A 14077-nucleotide genomic window follows, 5' to 3' on the forward strand; every position below is an offset into this window, starting at 1 on the left:
TCCACTCTGGCACCTGTTCGGGTACACTGGAGGGAGAATTTAGCATGGCCCATTCACCTAACCTGCACATATTTGGATTGTGGGAGGAAACTGGAGCACCCAGAGGAAACCCACGCAGACACAGGGAGAATTTACCTAACTCCACACAAACGGTGACCCTGGCTGGGAATCAAACCCAGGTCCCTGGTGCTGCGAGGCAGCAGTGCTAACCACTGTGCCACCGTGGTAGTGCTGGTGGAGTTATATCCCTGTCAGAGTCAAAATCTTCAACACAGGAAAGATTAAAAATTGAAGGCAAGAAAAAATTGTCCACATTTTATCAGAGCCTGGTCACAAAGCTTGATTGTAAAAGTAGTTTTAATTCAATCATGTTTTGTTGCAATTCAGTCACTTGTGAACACACTAAAGTAACAAATTTACATAATGCGCAACAAAAGCTGTACAACTCTCTTTGTAAGAAAATTCACTAAAACAGTCTCTATCCTAAGACAGGTTAAGAAATAATGCAGGTTTTAGAGCAAGCAGAAATTTAATCTTCAGTAATTTGCACAAATAACGATGAGAAAATAATGATTGGATTTACAATCCAGATCATGTTAGGTGGGTGAAATAAACATTTAAATAATGTACAATTAAACCTTTTGTAAAAAAAAGTTCCATTTTGTTCCAAAAGGTTGTTGAAATTCGATGATTTGATTCTGAAAACCTGAAGCTTCTCGATTTATTCCAGATAAGCCATCACTGAAGGAATTGGGAGATGTGTTTCAGTTCTCCGAACGCTCCTCTCAGGGTAAGATTGGAGTTGGCCAGTCCTGTTGATGGGTTAGCTCCATGCTACCTGGAATGCCAGCCTTCCCTGGAAGGCAATGGGTGTTACACAGTACCAATGTCAGCTCAGTGTGGCACTTAAAGAGAGGTTTGGCAGGTGCCGATTGAAGGATTGTCAGCCTGCAACCCCCACCGTAAGCTGCGACCACAACGGGAGCTGTGGCCCCCTTAACGTCTCCCCTGACATTACCAAGCCCCTCCACGGGCTGTAATGATCGACACAGAGGGACTATCGTAGTCCTTGGTCTGGATGTGATGCACCTTCTCAACCCGATGTAGTTTCTCCGCATTACACCACCCCAATATTTCAGCCCAGCCCAGTAAACTTTATCTTTCCAGATAGTCCTACATAAAACTGTTACCTTGTTCATAAATAACGAGTACATTTATCATACTCTGTGACTCAAACCTGATAGCATCGCATTATTCTATACCTTGCCTTGTAAATGAATCGTGTCCCTTCTTCATAACCATGATTTGAACTCGTAAAACACTGGTACTAAATAGATTGTATTTACAGCCTAACTATGTGTCATTCGGTGACTAAACTAGACCATCTTTGCTGGTTTTACACCACTGTATAAAATTAGGCATTTTAAATGCATTTCCTTGTCTGTAAGGCCTAGAAAATTGTACAAATAACAGAATAAAATACTTCTGGAATATGGCAAATCAAATATAAAAGCTCAGTGAAATATTAATTGAGAAGAGGAATTAGCCATTTTAGCATGGTCCTATACGACATTGTTAAGTAAGCACAGCGGATCAGTTCTCATTGTACAGTGCATTTGAGAGCCACATGCCAAATAAATGGGTACAAACCACAGGCAATGGCTGTGCTCTGGGTTCTGTCTAGAGACCCTGTCAAGTAGATCTAAAATCCAGTGTCTGGAGCCCAACACTGCTCAATAACATTTCTGTCTCATCCCCCACCACACCAATCACCACGGTGCAACCACTGTGCAGTGCTCTGCATCTGAAAATATAAAATATTAATTACGGCAAAGAGAAAGGCCGTCATTAACCCAAACCTAATTGGGTGCTCTGTTAATTGGAAGTGTGCTAATTGGTCTCATACTTGACGAGTTCCTTCAAGGTTTAGGCGGGAGTCGCTCAGAGCTCAGATTCCAGCGTCAGAGACTTTAGGAACAGGTTGACAATATGGTCAGGAATACAGTTTGTTATTGGCTAAGGAATGTTCCAACCGGCGAGGGAATCTACAGGTTTTCCCCGGGTTGGTACTGGGGTTCCGTTGCTGTGAAGTAGTCCTCCAGGAAGGACTGTAAGTATTCAAAGGTTGGCCTCTCTTCTGGATCTTTCTTCCAGCATTGGATCATCAGGTCATGGAGAGATGCCGGGCAGGCGTTTGGACACGGCATTCGATAGCCTCGCTCCACCTGCTCCAGTACTTCACGATTGTTCATTCCTGCCAGACACAAACAGACAATCATATTAATAACTGGTCCCTTGTGACTCGCTGGCTAATAACAGTGTCGCGTTTTGTTGGTGCCATTCTTGCCTCTGAGTTAGAAGATTGTGGGGTCAGGTCCCACTTCAGGACTTGAGCACAAAAATTGAGGCTGCTATTCCAATGCAGTACCAAGAGAGTGTCGCTAAGGTACTGATGCTGTCTTACACTGAGGCCCCATCAGATAGATGGAAAAGATCCTAAGGTACCGTTTTGAAGAAAAGGGGATTATTCCCTCTGATCACTAGTTATCCCCCAGTCAACATCACAAAACCAGGTTACTGGTTATTATCACAGTGCTGTTTATGGGAGCTTGCTGTGCATATCTGGCTGCTGCATTTCCTACATTCCAACAGTCGCTACAATCCATACGGTGGTTTGGGGATGTCCTATGATTGAGAACAGTGCTTTATAAATACAATTGTTTCTTTCTTTCACATCCAAGAATCTGACACAAATGTACATTATTCCCCCTTCACCAACCTGATCAATACAGGAACCAACAGAAAAGTGTCATTTTTAACTCTGCCCATGTTCATGTTTGTGACAACATTACACACCAGGTCACCCATGTCTCTGTAATTACTGATTTGAAATGGCTCACTCCCAACTCATAATTGCAGGCCTCAATCGCAAATATTGAATTTATAAATACAAAAAGCACTTTGGAAAAGGGAGTAAAAGGAGGTGTAGTTAACAAGCTCCTGATCACAATAGTGTTATTATGAAACTGGGAAGAGAATGGGCAAACCATATAATCTCACTCATGTATCGTTTATTGTTGAGGGAGGCTGGTGTAACAACTCATCCCCATGGACAGGAGGAACTCAGAGAATCATACAACAGTTACAGCGAAGGAGGAGGTCTGTCTTGTCTACACCAACTCTCTGTAAGAGCAACTCAGCGAGTTCCACTCCAGAGTCCCTTCCCCATGACCCTGCAGATATTTCTCATCAGGTGATTGTCCAATCTCTTTGAAACTCTGACTATATTTCCCTCCACCGTACTCTCAGGTACTAAACTCTAAACACTTACTGGGTAAAAGATGTTCCTGATGCTGCCGTTGGTTCTTTTGCCAATCACCTTAAATCAGTGTCCTCAGGTTCTGGGCCATTCTGCTATTGGGAAACATTTCTCTCTGTCCATTCTGTCCACAGCCTCATGGCTTTCAGAACTTCAATCAAATCTCCTCCCAGCTTGTCATTCCTGCTTCTCCAATCTATCTGCATAACTGTAATCCCTCAAACCTGGAACCATCCTCGTCAATCTTGCCTCTCTAAAGCCTTCACATCCTATCTAAAATCTGGTGCCCAGAATTGGACACATTGCAGTAGTGGAGGTTGAAGCGATCTTTTCCAAAGGTTGATTGTAACTTCTTTGTATTTGTGCTCCTTGCCCCTGTTTGTAAAGTCCAGCTTCCCGAATGTCCTTTTAGTCACTTTTTCAGCCTGTTTTGTAACCTTCAGTAATTTGTGCAGATATCTGTTCTGGGTGAAGAGTCATCACTGACCTGACAAACAGCTTTATTTCTTTGCACAGGCGCAGCCTGACCTGTGGAGTGTTTCTGGTATTTTCTGTTTCTATTTTAGTGATTTAACCCATCGCTTCAGCTCTTCCAAAGGTAGAAGAGGCTGGGCTCTAGTTGTTATAGGCTGGCTGTACACTCTTTCATCAAGGATCTTCAACAGTACAGCCGGATTCTCCGACCTCGCCTTGGCTGGGATTCTCCAGTCCCGCTGCAGAGCATGAAGGTTTGGCTGAGTGCCAAATTCTCCATTCTCACTGGCAGCTGTGGCAGGGTGACCAAGATCAGAAAATCCCGACCTAAAAGGTCAGAAATGACTCTGTGCAATGTCATTGTACAAACACTAAGCGGGTACTTTGTTTAAAACAAGGATCAGAGAAGAATGTGATATGAAAACATTCAAATGATAATGTTGTACTGTGCAACTTTCGGTCCATCGGGGATTATTGTTTGATATGAAACATGGTTCTTACCTGGGTATGGAACCCTCCCCTTGGTAACCAGTTCTGTCAAGAGGATACCAAACGACCACACATCAGACTTGATTGTAAACTTTCCGTAAAGCGCAGCTTCAGGTGCTGTCCATTTAATTGGAAACTTGGCACCTAAAAAGAATGGAAAGGTTGTACGTATAATTTTGTTTTGCCCTTTAAATTATTTCTGAATCCAAAGTGCCCGGAACTGCCTTCAGCGAAAGTGAAAGTCTTTGGTTTGGAGAGAAGCCAAACATATAGAGAAAAACTGAAGAAAATCTAGGGTAGGATTGGCTCCCTTAGCTCTGCCATAAGGGGTTAAGGGTGACTTTCTCTTGTAGAAATGGGGGCAAGTCATTGGCCTTACACAGAAGAACATCCCTTGTCATGCAGTTACAAGTAATAATTTTGGCTTTAAGTGTGCCTGAGGAAAAGCGTTCAGCCATCCAATTCAAACACAAACATGCCACGTGATCTGTTCGAATCGGAGTCTGATTGCCAGGTTCTCTGTTCCATTGAACATTCACAAATGTTTTCGAACTGTTTCAGAAGTATTTCAAATCACTGAGTCTCACTTGAGTCACTGGAGAGAGTCTGTCTCAAACAGACTGTTCTAGATAATGTCACTGGCTGCTGAGGAGAAGTGAAAAGGCTGTGGCAGAGAAAGACTAATCTCAGTAGAGTTAAGCTTGGAAACTGAAAACAATTCAGTGCACGATGCAAACAGCACACCCTCGTTGTGAGGTGTTTTCTATTTTGTTTGATAAGAGTTGGTCACACTGCTATCCCATTCGTAGAAAGTGATGCAATGGACGTTCAATGCGATGCTGAAAGAGGTGAAATAGAAACCATTATAAGGCAAACAGCTCCATTAAATTTTCAGTAATATGGATTCAAAATAAATCTATGCACTATTGATGTAAATATATATCAGACCTCACAAAATTCCAGTAGTTCTACAGCTGGCCTGGCACCAGAACACTGTACCTTGTCGCGCTGTGTATTCATTGTCCTCAATAAGTCTTGCCAGCCCAAAATCTGCTATCTTGCACACAAGGTTTTCTCCGACAAGTATATTAGCAGCCCTTAAATCTCTGTGAATGTAATTCATTCGCTCGATATAGGCCATTCCTGCTGCAATCTATATGAAATGAGAGAAGAACCACAGCAATTCATTAAAGAGATAGCATTTAGTGCAGCACCATCTATGCCTTTAAGGAACAAATAAATCAAAATGATGGCTGGAGGTGGATTGAAAGGTCAGTTACTATTGTGATAATTTAGTAATGGAATGAGCAGTGCTGCTCGAGCTGAGAGTCCACACGCTCCACTCCAGGCTTCATCTAAAACTGCAGCAAGGTGGTGTGGAACACTAAGTTTTTTTTATTTATTCGTGGGTCATGGGCATCGCTGGCTGGCCAGCATTTATTGCCCATCTCAGTTGCCCCTGGAAGGCAGTTGAGAGTCAACCACATCACTGTGGCTCTGCAGTCACAGGTAGGCCAGACTGGGTAAAGACAGCAGATTTCCTTCCCTAAAGGACATCAGTGAATCAGGTGGGTTTTCCCGACAATGACAATGGTTTCATGGTCATCAGTAGATTCTTAATTCCAGAGATTTTTTATTGAATTCAAATTCCATCATCTGCTGTAGCAGGATTTGATCTCAGGCCCCCAGAACATAAGCCGAGTTTGTGGATTAATAGTCTAGTGATAATACCACCAGGCCATCGCCTCCCCAATGAAGGTGAAAAAGTACCTTCACTTTGAGGACAGGGACATGAGGAGTGTTTTTAAATTCAATCTAGTTTAATGTAAAGGTTTTGTATTGTCCCGGTCAGATTCCTTTCAGGTAAGAACGCCAAACTCCTTTCCTGGGCACACTCACCCGTCCCCTTCCTCTCCCACCCTTTCCCCGTAGGCCTGCCTCCCCTGTCCAGCCTTCACTCCACCTCTCCACCTTCCACCCGAAATCCCAGCATTCACCCATCCTCCGCCTTCCAGCCTTCACCTGCCTCCGCCTGTCCAGCTTTGGCGCAGTGTGTGCTAACGGCACTTTGAGCGAATTTATACAAAGTGCCCAACAAGGAGAAACCAGGAGAACTCAGCATTGTGGAAGGGGGTGAGGTTGGCCGGGTGCTGGCCATTAATCTACAGTCGTAAATTCCCACGGGTGGGGAACGGGATTTGGAGGAGGATGTTAACTTTAGTGGGATAACCTTTTGATGAGCATTCATGAGAAGCTAATTCATGCAAATGGGATTGGGAAGATCCCTCTGCCTTTAACAAAATTCCAACAGTTTATCCGCCATTGGGAAATAGATTTTTTTTGAATCCTGATAAATTAAGGCCCTGCCTGTCACGATTCCCACTGCTGGAAGGATTGGAAAATTCCACCCTACATCCTTCTTCTTTTAGAATCTGAAGCATTTCGGTCACTTCTTCAAGTGAGCAAAATGGGAGGTGGACAAACAGCTTAAAATCCAAGCTGCTAAAATTTGACTGGGAGACAGAGTCACATAAAAAATGTAATGAAGAGAAAGCAAGATCAGGTGGAAGAGACAGAGATTTGACGAGATGATTAAGGAAAGATGAGATCAGGGGAATAATGTAGAAAGATCAAATGAAAGATGGAGCAGCTGGTTAGGTGAGCTTTATGCAACAGTACAGATTAACCAGTCAAGCATCATAGTGCAGAAACCCTACTCGTGAGAGTGGAACTTCCAATGCTTGTAAGAAAGATTGCTCACAGAACAAGGCATCTCACTCACCAGGTGCCTGGGTACTTTCACCTACATAGATAAGGTCATCATAGTCCCAGATGGCCATTGGCTGCTCTCCCCGTTTTAGGGAGAGAGCTGACTGGTGGTGATTTGACCCGAGGGTCACCACACCGCAGGCGAGGGGCAAGGTTGAGAAAGCGAGACCTTTAAAGTTTATTTGTTAGCCACTATAAGGCTCACATTAACACTGCAATGAAGCTACTGTGAAATTCCCCTAGCCGCCGCACTCTGGCGCCTGTTCAGGTCAATGCACCCAACCAGCACATCTTTCAGACTGTGGGAGGAAACTGGAGAACCAGGAGGAAACCCACACGGACATGGGAAGAATGTGCAAACTCCACACAGATGGTGACCCAAGCCGGGAATTGAACTCAGGTCCCTGGCACTAACCACTGTGCTGCCCACGACTGAATAACCTCAGCCGGCACGGGAACTGAACCCGTACTGTCGGCGCTGCTCCGCATCATGAACCAGCCGCCCAACCAACTGAGCTAAACTGATCTCACTCACCTACATAACTGCACTAATCGGTAGGTGTTCTTTTAAAACATCCTGTTAAGTTACAAACACTTAACTTTACTAGTTTGCAGGTCCCAGTATACAAATTCATTCACAATAAGGGAACTATCATTTCCAGTTCACTCCACTGAAAAATATTAATTGAACGAGTTGACTGAAATGTTCAGGTTTAATGGCAGGGCAATCAAGTGATTAACATTAGTTCTTCGGAAAATAACTCTCTCCAAAAAGGCGTTACTAATTCCTCCCTCAATATATTCCGGAAGTGATGACGATAGTGCAACTGGCTTTACTCTGTGACATAATCTATTCAATGGGTTCTATTGTTAAGTGTTGATTTGATGGAATGTTACACACTGTAGATGTCAAGCACAAAACCGTTCCAATTGCATTACCTTACCCTGAACATAGTGCAGCCACTTCACACCAGGGAATGACTCTGACATCAACACCCTGCCCACTGCTTATTCAAAGTAAACAAGTTACACTTGGTCGAAAACTGAATCGATCTGGCTTCATCCACCAATTGTCACAAAATTGCAGACAAGTTGCAGCTGAAGGGACTCCCTTTCTCCCATAATTACAGCTTGCGTTTCATCACCTTTCAATCCTAATTACAACAGACTGGCTGTCAGATTTGCAGACCAAACAAGCCACAGAACCACTGGAGAAAAGACAGCAGGAAGGCATGAGCCAGCTTCTCATGATGCCAAGAGCCACACACTGATGCTGATACAAGTAGACTAAAGATTTAGAATTAACAAACTTCAAGTGAGTCTACTGATTAAAAGAAACTTTCCCCACCAGGCAGAAGTCCAATACATGCAACAGATTTCCAGCAAGAAGAGTTGAGTTTGTGGCGTTTAACTCTTTCCAAAGGGAGCTGGATAAATATTCAGCAAAAGAGAACAAGTTCAAATTGCTTCAACCAAATATTCCAGGGATCAGAACTATCCTCTGCTGTTTAGTTGGGGAGGTGGTAGAAGGGAGATACATTGCATGAGGGGGGAAACACTGGTTCCCAGAACCTCAGGAGGCTGTGGATATCAGGACTATCATCAATGTATCGTCACACAGTGAACTCATTCATAAGGACCAGCCTTAGTAAAAGTTACACTGAATAAATATTAAAGTTGTCCAAAGCTATTGATTACAACATTCCTCAGCTTTTCTTGACACACATGCTGAGAAAGAACACACCTCTCTATAGCATCATTCATGGCCTCAGAATATTTAAAAGTGTTTGCCAGGAAATGAAGTACTTTTGAAATGTAGTCAATGTTGTAGTATAGAAATACAGCAGCTGATTTGCATTTCCCATAACAACACGGTGTTAGTTCAGATTTCATAGACTCCCTACAGTGCAAAAGGAGGCCATTCAGCCCATTGAGTTTGCACCAAATCTTTGATAGAGCATCTTACCCAGGCCCCTTCCCCTGCCTTGTCCCTGAACTTAACACATTTACCATGGCCAATCCACCTAACCTACATGTCTCTAGACCATGGGAGGAAACTGGAGCACCCTGGAGGAAACCCACGCAGACACAGAGAAAGTGCAAGCTCCATACAGTCACCCAAGGCTGGAATCGAATCCAGGTCCCGGGCGCAGTGAGGCAGCCAGGCTAACCACTGTGCCACCATGCCACCTCAACTCATTAGTGACTAGGAAATTTGTGTTTAGGTATTGGTTGAGGGATGAATATTGGCCAGGACATTGGGGAGAACTTCCCTGCTCTTTTCCGAAATAACACTAAGCTCAACAATTGGATAAATGTTTTTGGAGATGTTCAGTATTATGTTTCTTCAGGTTTCCATTAAAGTATATCCTTATTCCTTCTGCTACTCAATGGTTATTTGCTTTCTGAATACTCCTGTGACATTTTACATACAGCATTGCTCTGAATTTATCCACATACACATCCATATATACACCTGGCTGGAGCAAGAACTATTCACCTTGCCAAAAAAACAAGTCATCTCACAATGAAACAGAGAAAGAAAGTCAATGAGATAAAACATTAAAGTGTGCAGTACCTGTGCTGACATATCGACCAACTGGGGTAGTTTTAATATCCTCCCATCACCGTCCTTTAGGAAATCAAGCAAACTTCCTGAGAGAGAAATTGGAGAGATTTTCAATAACTTGATGATGCAGACTGTCACGTCAGTTTTTTTTAAACGTGTGTCCCTCTTGTACGATTTTATGAAATCATCTGAGATTTGGTCGCCTTCTGATACATCAGTAATTGGAAACATTGGGCTGCATAAAACACCCCCTCACTCCCCACCTCCCCTGTTGAAAGCCTGCCTCCACCTGTATTTACCTGGGGTAGGAGGAGGAGGACCAGGTCACGTGGTAGCCTAAAGCTTTAATAGAATGAGATAGAGTCAGGCCAGCAGGAAAGGGTGTGTGTGTGTGTGTGTGTGTGTGTGTGTGTGTGTGTGTGTGTGTGTGTGTGTGTGTGTGTGTGTGTGTGTGTAGGTCATGGGCTGTTCAGAGGAAACCCCCACGAAGATCATCCTTCTCCTTAACACACCGCTTTGTCTCTTGAACCCAGCCTCTTGCCCCACTCGCTGAGGCTTCTAGCCACCAACTGTCCAGAGAGATTCTAAATGTGGTGGGACTGCTGGTGTGGCCCCCCCCCTTAAACTTTTAGCTAGTGGGTGGAAACTCTGGCAGCCCCCAAATTCAGTCCCATTGCTCCCATACAATGCATTTGTTTTTGGATTTTATCCTTCATTCATTTTTTTCACTCATTTTATTAAGAAATTTGAAAACACCTTCATCAGATGATGTCGCTTGTATGATTCACAAAGACAATTAAAAAAAAATCATCCTAGTTAAGTCAGATATTCATACTCTGTATGAAGCTGTTTTTCAATATCAGATTCAATGAGGTGGGATTTCCCACGTGTTTCTTGACGGTGAAGGTGGCCTGTCAATCGCCAGTGATGGGATCCCCTCGTCCCGCCAAAGTCAACAGGTTTTCCCATTGAATGGACCCCTCCATGCTGGAAAACCCACGGGGGGGGGGGGGGGGGGGGGGGGGTCATCGGCAGGACTGGAAAATCCCGCTGGCTGAACATCTGGAAAATTCCAGCTTATCAGTCTCACCTTTTTTTAATAGAATGAACACTAACAATTCCCAATTCATTGCTTATAATTAGCTGAGCTACATTTTTCATGTAAAATTAGTTATTTGTCTTTATCTGTAATTATATATAAATATACACACGCACACACACGCATCACACATTCATGTTCTATATTCAAAGCTGCTAAGCTGCTGTGTATATTACCCGGTTTACAGTAATTGTCTGTGCCCCAGCAGGTCAATAAATTTATGACTTATGTACCTATCCAAGTTTCAGAACCAGAATTTATGAGTCAATTTTGTAAAGAAAAGAATAATAAAATAAAGAACATTAAACAGAATGCAAAACATTTTAATTTTCAATGGACTTAATGTCCGTCATAAGATTTGTGAAGGAGATATTATGCACTAAGAGTTGTGCAACAGAAGGCGGCACAGTGACACGGTGGTTAGCACTGCCACCTCACAGTACCAGGGACCTGGGTTCGATTCTGGCCTCGGGTGACTGTGTGGGAGTTCGCACGTTCTCCCCGTGTCTGTGTGGATTTTCTCCAGTTTCCTCCCACAATCCACAGATGGGCAGGTTAAGTGGATAGGCCTTGCTAAAATTGCCCCTTAGTGTCTAAAGATGTGTAGGGTTAGGGTGTAGATGTGTAGGATGAAATAGTCATGGTAAATGTGTGAGGTTACAGGGATAAGTTGATTGGCCATGCTAAGTTGCCTCCTAGTGTACGAGGATATGTTGGTTAGAATTAACATGTGGGGTTATGGGAATAGGGTTTGGATAAGATGCTCTGTTGGAGAATTAGTGCAGACCTGATGGGCAAAATGGCCTCCTTCTACATGGTAAGGAATCTATGAGGAGAAAAACTGTGCTAGCTGCTTGAAGGAGCTGTTCAATTGGTACTACAGTACGTTCCTTTTCCCAGAGCCCTGAACATTTTTCTCCTCCAAGTATTTATTTAATTTTCCTTTGAAAGTTTTGAGTGAATCTGTTTCCACCCACCTTACAAGCAGTGCATTCCAGCTCCTAACAACTCAGAGCTCAGTAAAATACCTCATCTTCTCTTTTTCAACCAATTATCTTAAATGTCTCTCGCTCGACACAAACAACAAAAGATAAAATGACCTCTTATGGATCTATCTATTTAAAGCATTTTCATCCTGTGCCAGTTAGAACAAACCAATTCCAAAGATAAACTCACAGACAGTTCTGTATTTTGTTCCCATATTTTATGCAGAATAAGCTAAGCAGCTCTGTGAGAGCTGCCACACTTGGGGTGGAATGAACTGTGTGAGAAATTGAGAACTCTTACTGAACCAGGTGTCTCATTGTCTGTTTTATTTCCTGGAAATATTGCTTAACATTTTTTTTCCAAGTGCAGTTTTCAAAGTCATGTTGTACAGAACATCTGTACCAGTCATCTATTCTGGGGAGAATTACTCAGTCCCATGAGAATAATTTTAGAAACAATCAGGTTGCAAATTGAATGCAAACTGGAGGATAAAAATACGGACATTCTGCTAAAACTGTACAAAGCGCCAGTTAGCCCACATCTGGAATACTGCCAACAGTTTTGGTCCCCTTATCTAAGGGAAGATAAATTGGCATAGATGCAGTCCAGGGAAGGTTCACTAGGTTGATCCCAGGTATGGAGGGATTTTCTTGTGAAGAGAGGCTGGGGCTTGTATTCACTGGAGTTTAAAAATTGAGCGTCGACCTTATTGTTAGGATTCTGAGGGGGTTTGAAAGGGTAGAGAGGGTGTTTCCCCTTGTGGGACAGTCTAGGACCAGACGGTATAATCTCAGAGTAAGGGGGTCACCCATTGAAGACAGAGATAAGGAAGAATTTCTTCTCTCGGGGGTAGTGAATTAGTGGGATTCTTTCCCGCAGAGGGCTGTAGAGACTGGGTCATTAAGTATGTTCAAGGCTGAGAAAGACAGATTTTTAATCAGTAGGGGAATGGAGGGTTATGGGGGTAAGGTGAGAAATGGAGGATTATATAAGATTAATCATGATCTCATTGAATGGCAGAGCAGACTCAATGAGCTGAAGACTGACTTCTGCCCCTACGTCTTATGGCTGTACGATTGTAACACATCAGTTACGTTACAGAACCAGTCAGCTAGAAGTCAGAGGCTTGAGGTCAAATCTCACCAAGGCAGCTGAATCCAGTTAAATAAATCTGGAATTTTTTTAAAAAATCATCAGTAATGGTGACCGTGAGACAGCTGGCTTTTCAAAAAAACCCCACCTGGTTCAAAACTCTCACTGTCTTTACCTGGTCTGGTTTCAATGTGCGTCTAGACCAATAGCCTTATAGCTGACCACTCCCTGAAACAGCCAAGCAAGTTCCTTGGTCATATGTAAGGAGGCAGCTCATCACCACCTGGTCTCAAGGGCAATTAGGAATGGGCAATAAATGCTGGCCTTGCCAGCAATGTCCACCCATGATTAATAGCAAAAGAAAACAGGGGAAAAAAGATGGGGTTCATTACAGAACATAGAATCCATAACTGGAGAGGAATCCACATTTCTTTTCCATTTTACAAGTAACATTGGACATACACCATAGGAAAAGTAATGTTAGCTCCCAATTATAACTCATACACAGAGATTAATGCCATTTACAAAAGTAAACATGTGTTACTCCCATTGATATGACACAGAATTGGCACTGAGTTTGCTTTGTGTTTGTTTCTCTTTAGTCCCCATGATAATCTAGTATTGATTGTCAGTCTAACATGTCTGTTTGTGAATCTAATACTCTCCTCACTGGATTTTAGGGGATTGAAGAGATGTGTGACAAAGATCTCATTGTCTGACATTTTTTCAGAACTAATGAAAAGGGATTCTTCACCCAACCTATATCATCTTTCTCTGAATGATCTATAGTAAGTACTTAAGCAGTATTTTCTCATTTGGAGCCATTTCAATGTGATCTACACTATTAGTGTTTTTTAAGCTAGGTGCAGTGATTGTTTGAAGGTAAAGTTGCCATATTCCCAAATGATCATGGGCTGACTTCCCCCTTTGAGAGGGAGAGCTGAGAGGCAGGGATTTAACCTGAGGGTCACCACACCTCAGACGAGGGGCAAGGTTGAGAAGGTGAGACCATCATGAATAATCTCAGCCGTTACGGGAATTGAACCCGTGCTGCTGGTGTTGCTCTGCATCATGAACCAGTCATCCAGGCAATTGAGCTAACCACCTCCATTGTGAATATTCCTCTATGTGTAAACATATTTCATAGAAATACAGATATTTACAGTACGGAATGAATCCACTCTACCCACCTTGCTTCTACTGCTTTCCTACTTTTTGTTTGTAACCCTCCAAGTTTCTCATCCTCGACTACCCCTCCAAAATAATGTATTCTTCATGG

General features: G+C 43.0%; 1 protein-coding gene across 8 annotated transcripts in view; it reads right to left on the bottom strand.

The window, feature by feature from the left end:
- Positions 1-339: 339 nt before the first annotated feature.
- The window catches only part of yrk (Yes-related kinase), a 294154-nt gene continuing 280416 nt past the window's right edge, over positions 340-14077 (bottom strand). For all 8 annotated transcript variants that reach the window (XM_080211587.1, XM_080211585.1, XM_080211586.1 and 5 more), the window contains 4 exons: positions 9630-9706; positions 5282-5435; positions 4295-4426; positions 340-2254 (listed from right to left, as the gene is read on the bottom strand). In XM_080211587.1, the coding sequence (XP_080067713.1) occupies positions 2046-2254; positions 4295-4426; positions 5282-5435; positions 9630-9706 (572 nt within the window). In that variant the 3' untranslated portion in view covers positions 340-2045. The remainder of the gene's footprint in view (positions 2255-4294; positions 4427-5281; positions 5436-9629; positions 9707-14077) is intronic.

Source organism: Carcharhinus amblyrhynchos, chromosome 24, assembly GCF_965287045.1.
Source record: "Carcharhinus amblyrhynchos chromosome 24, sCarAmb.v2.hapA, whole genome shotgun sequence".
In the NCBI taxonomy this organism is placed as follows: Eukaryota; Metazoa; Chordata; class Chondrichthyes; order Carcharhiniformes; family Carcharhinidae; genus Carcharhinus; species Carcharhinus amblyrhynchos.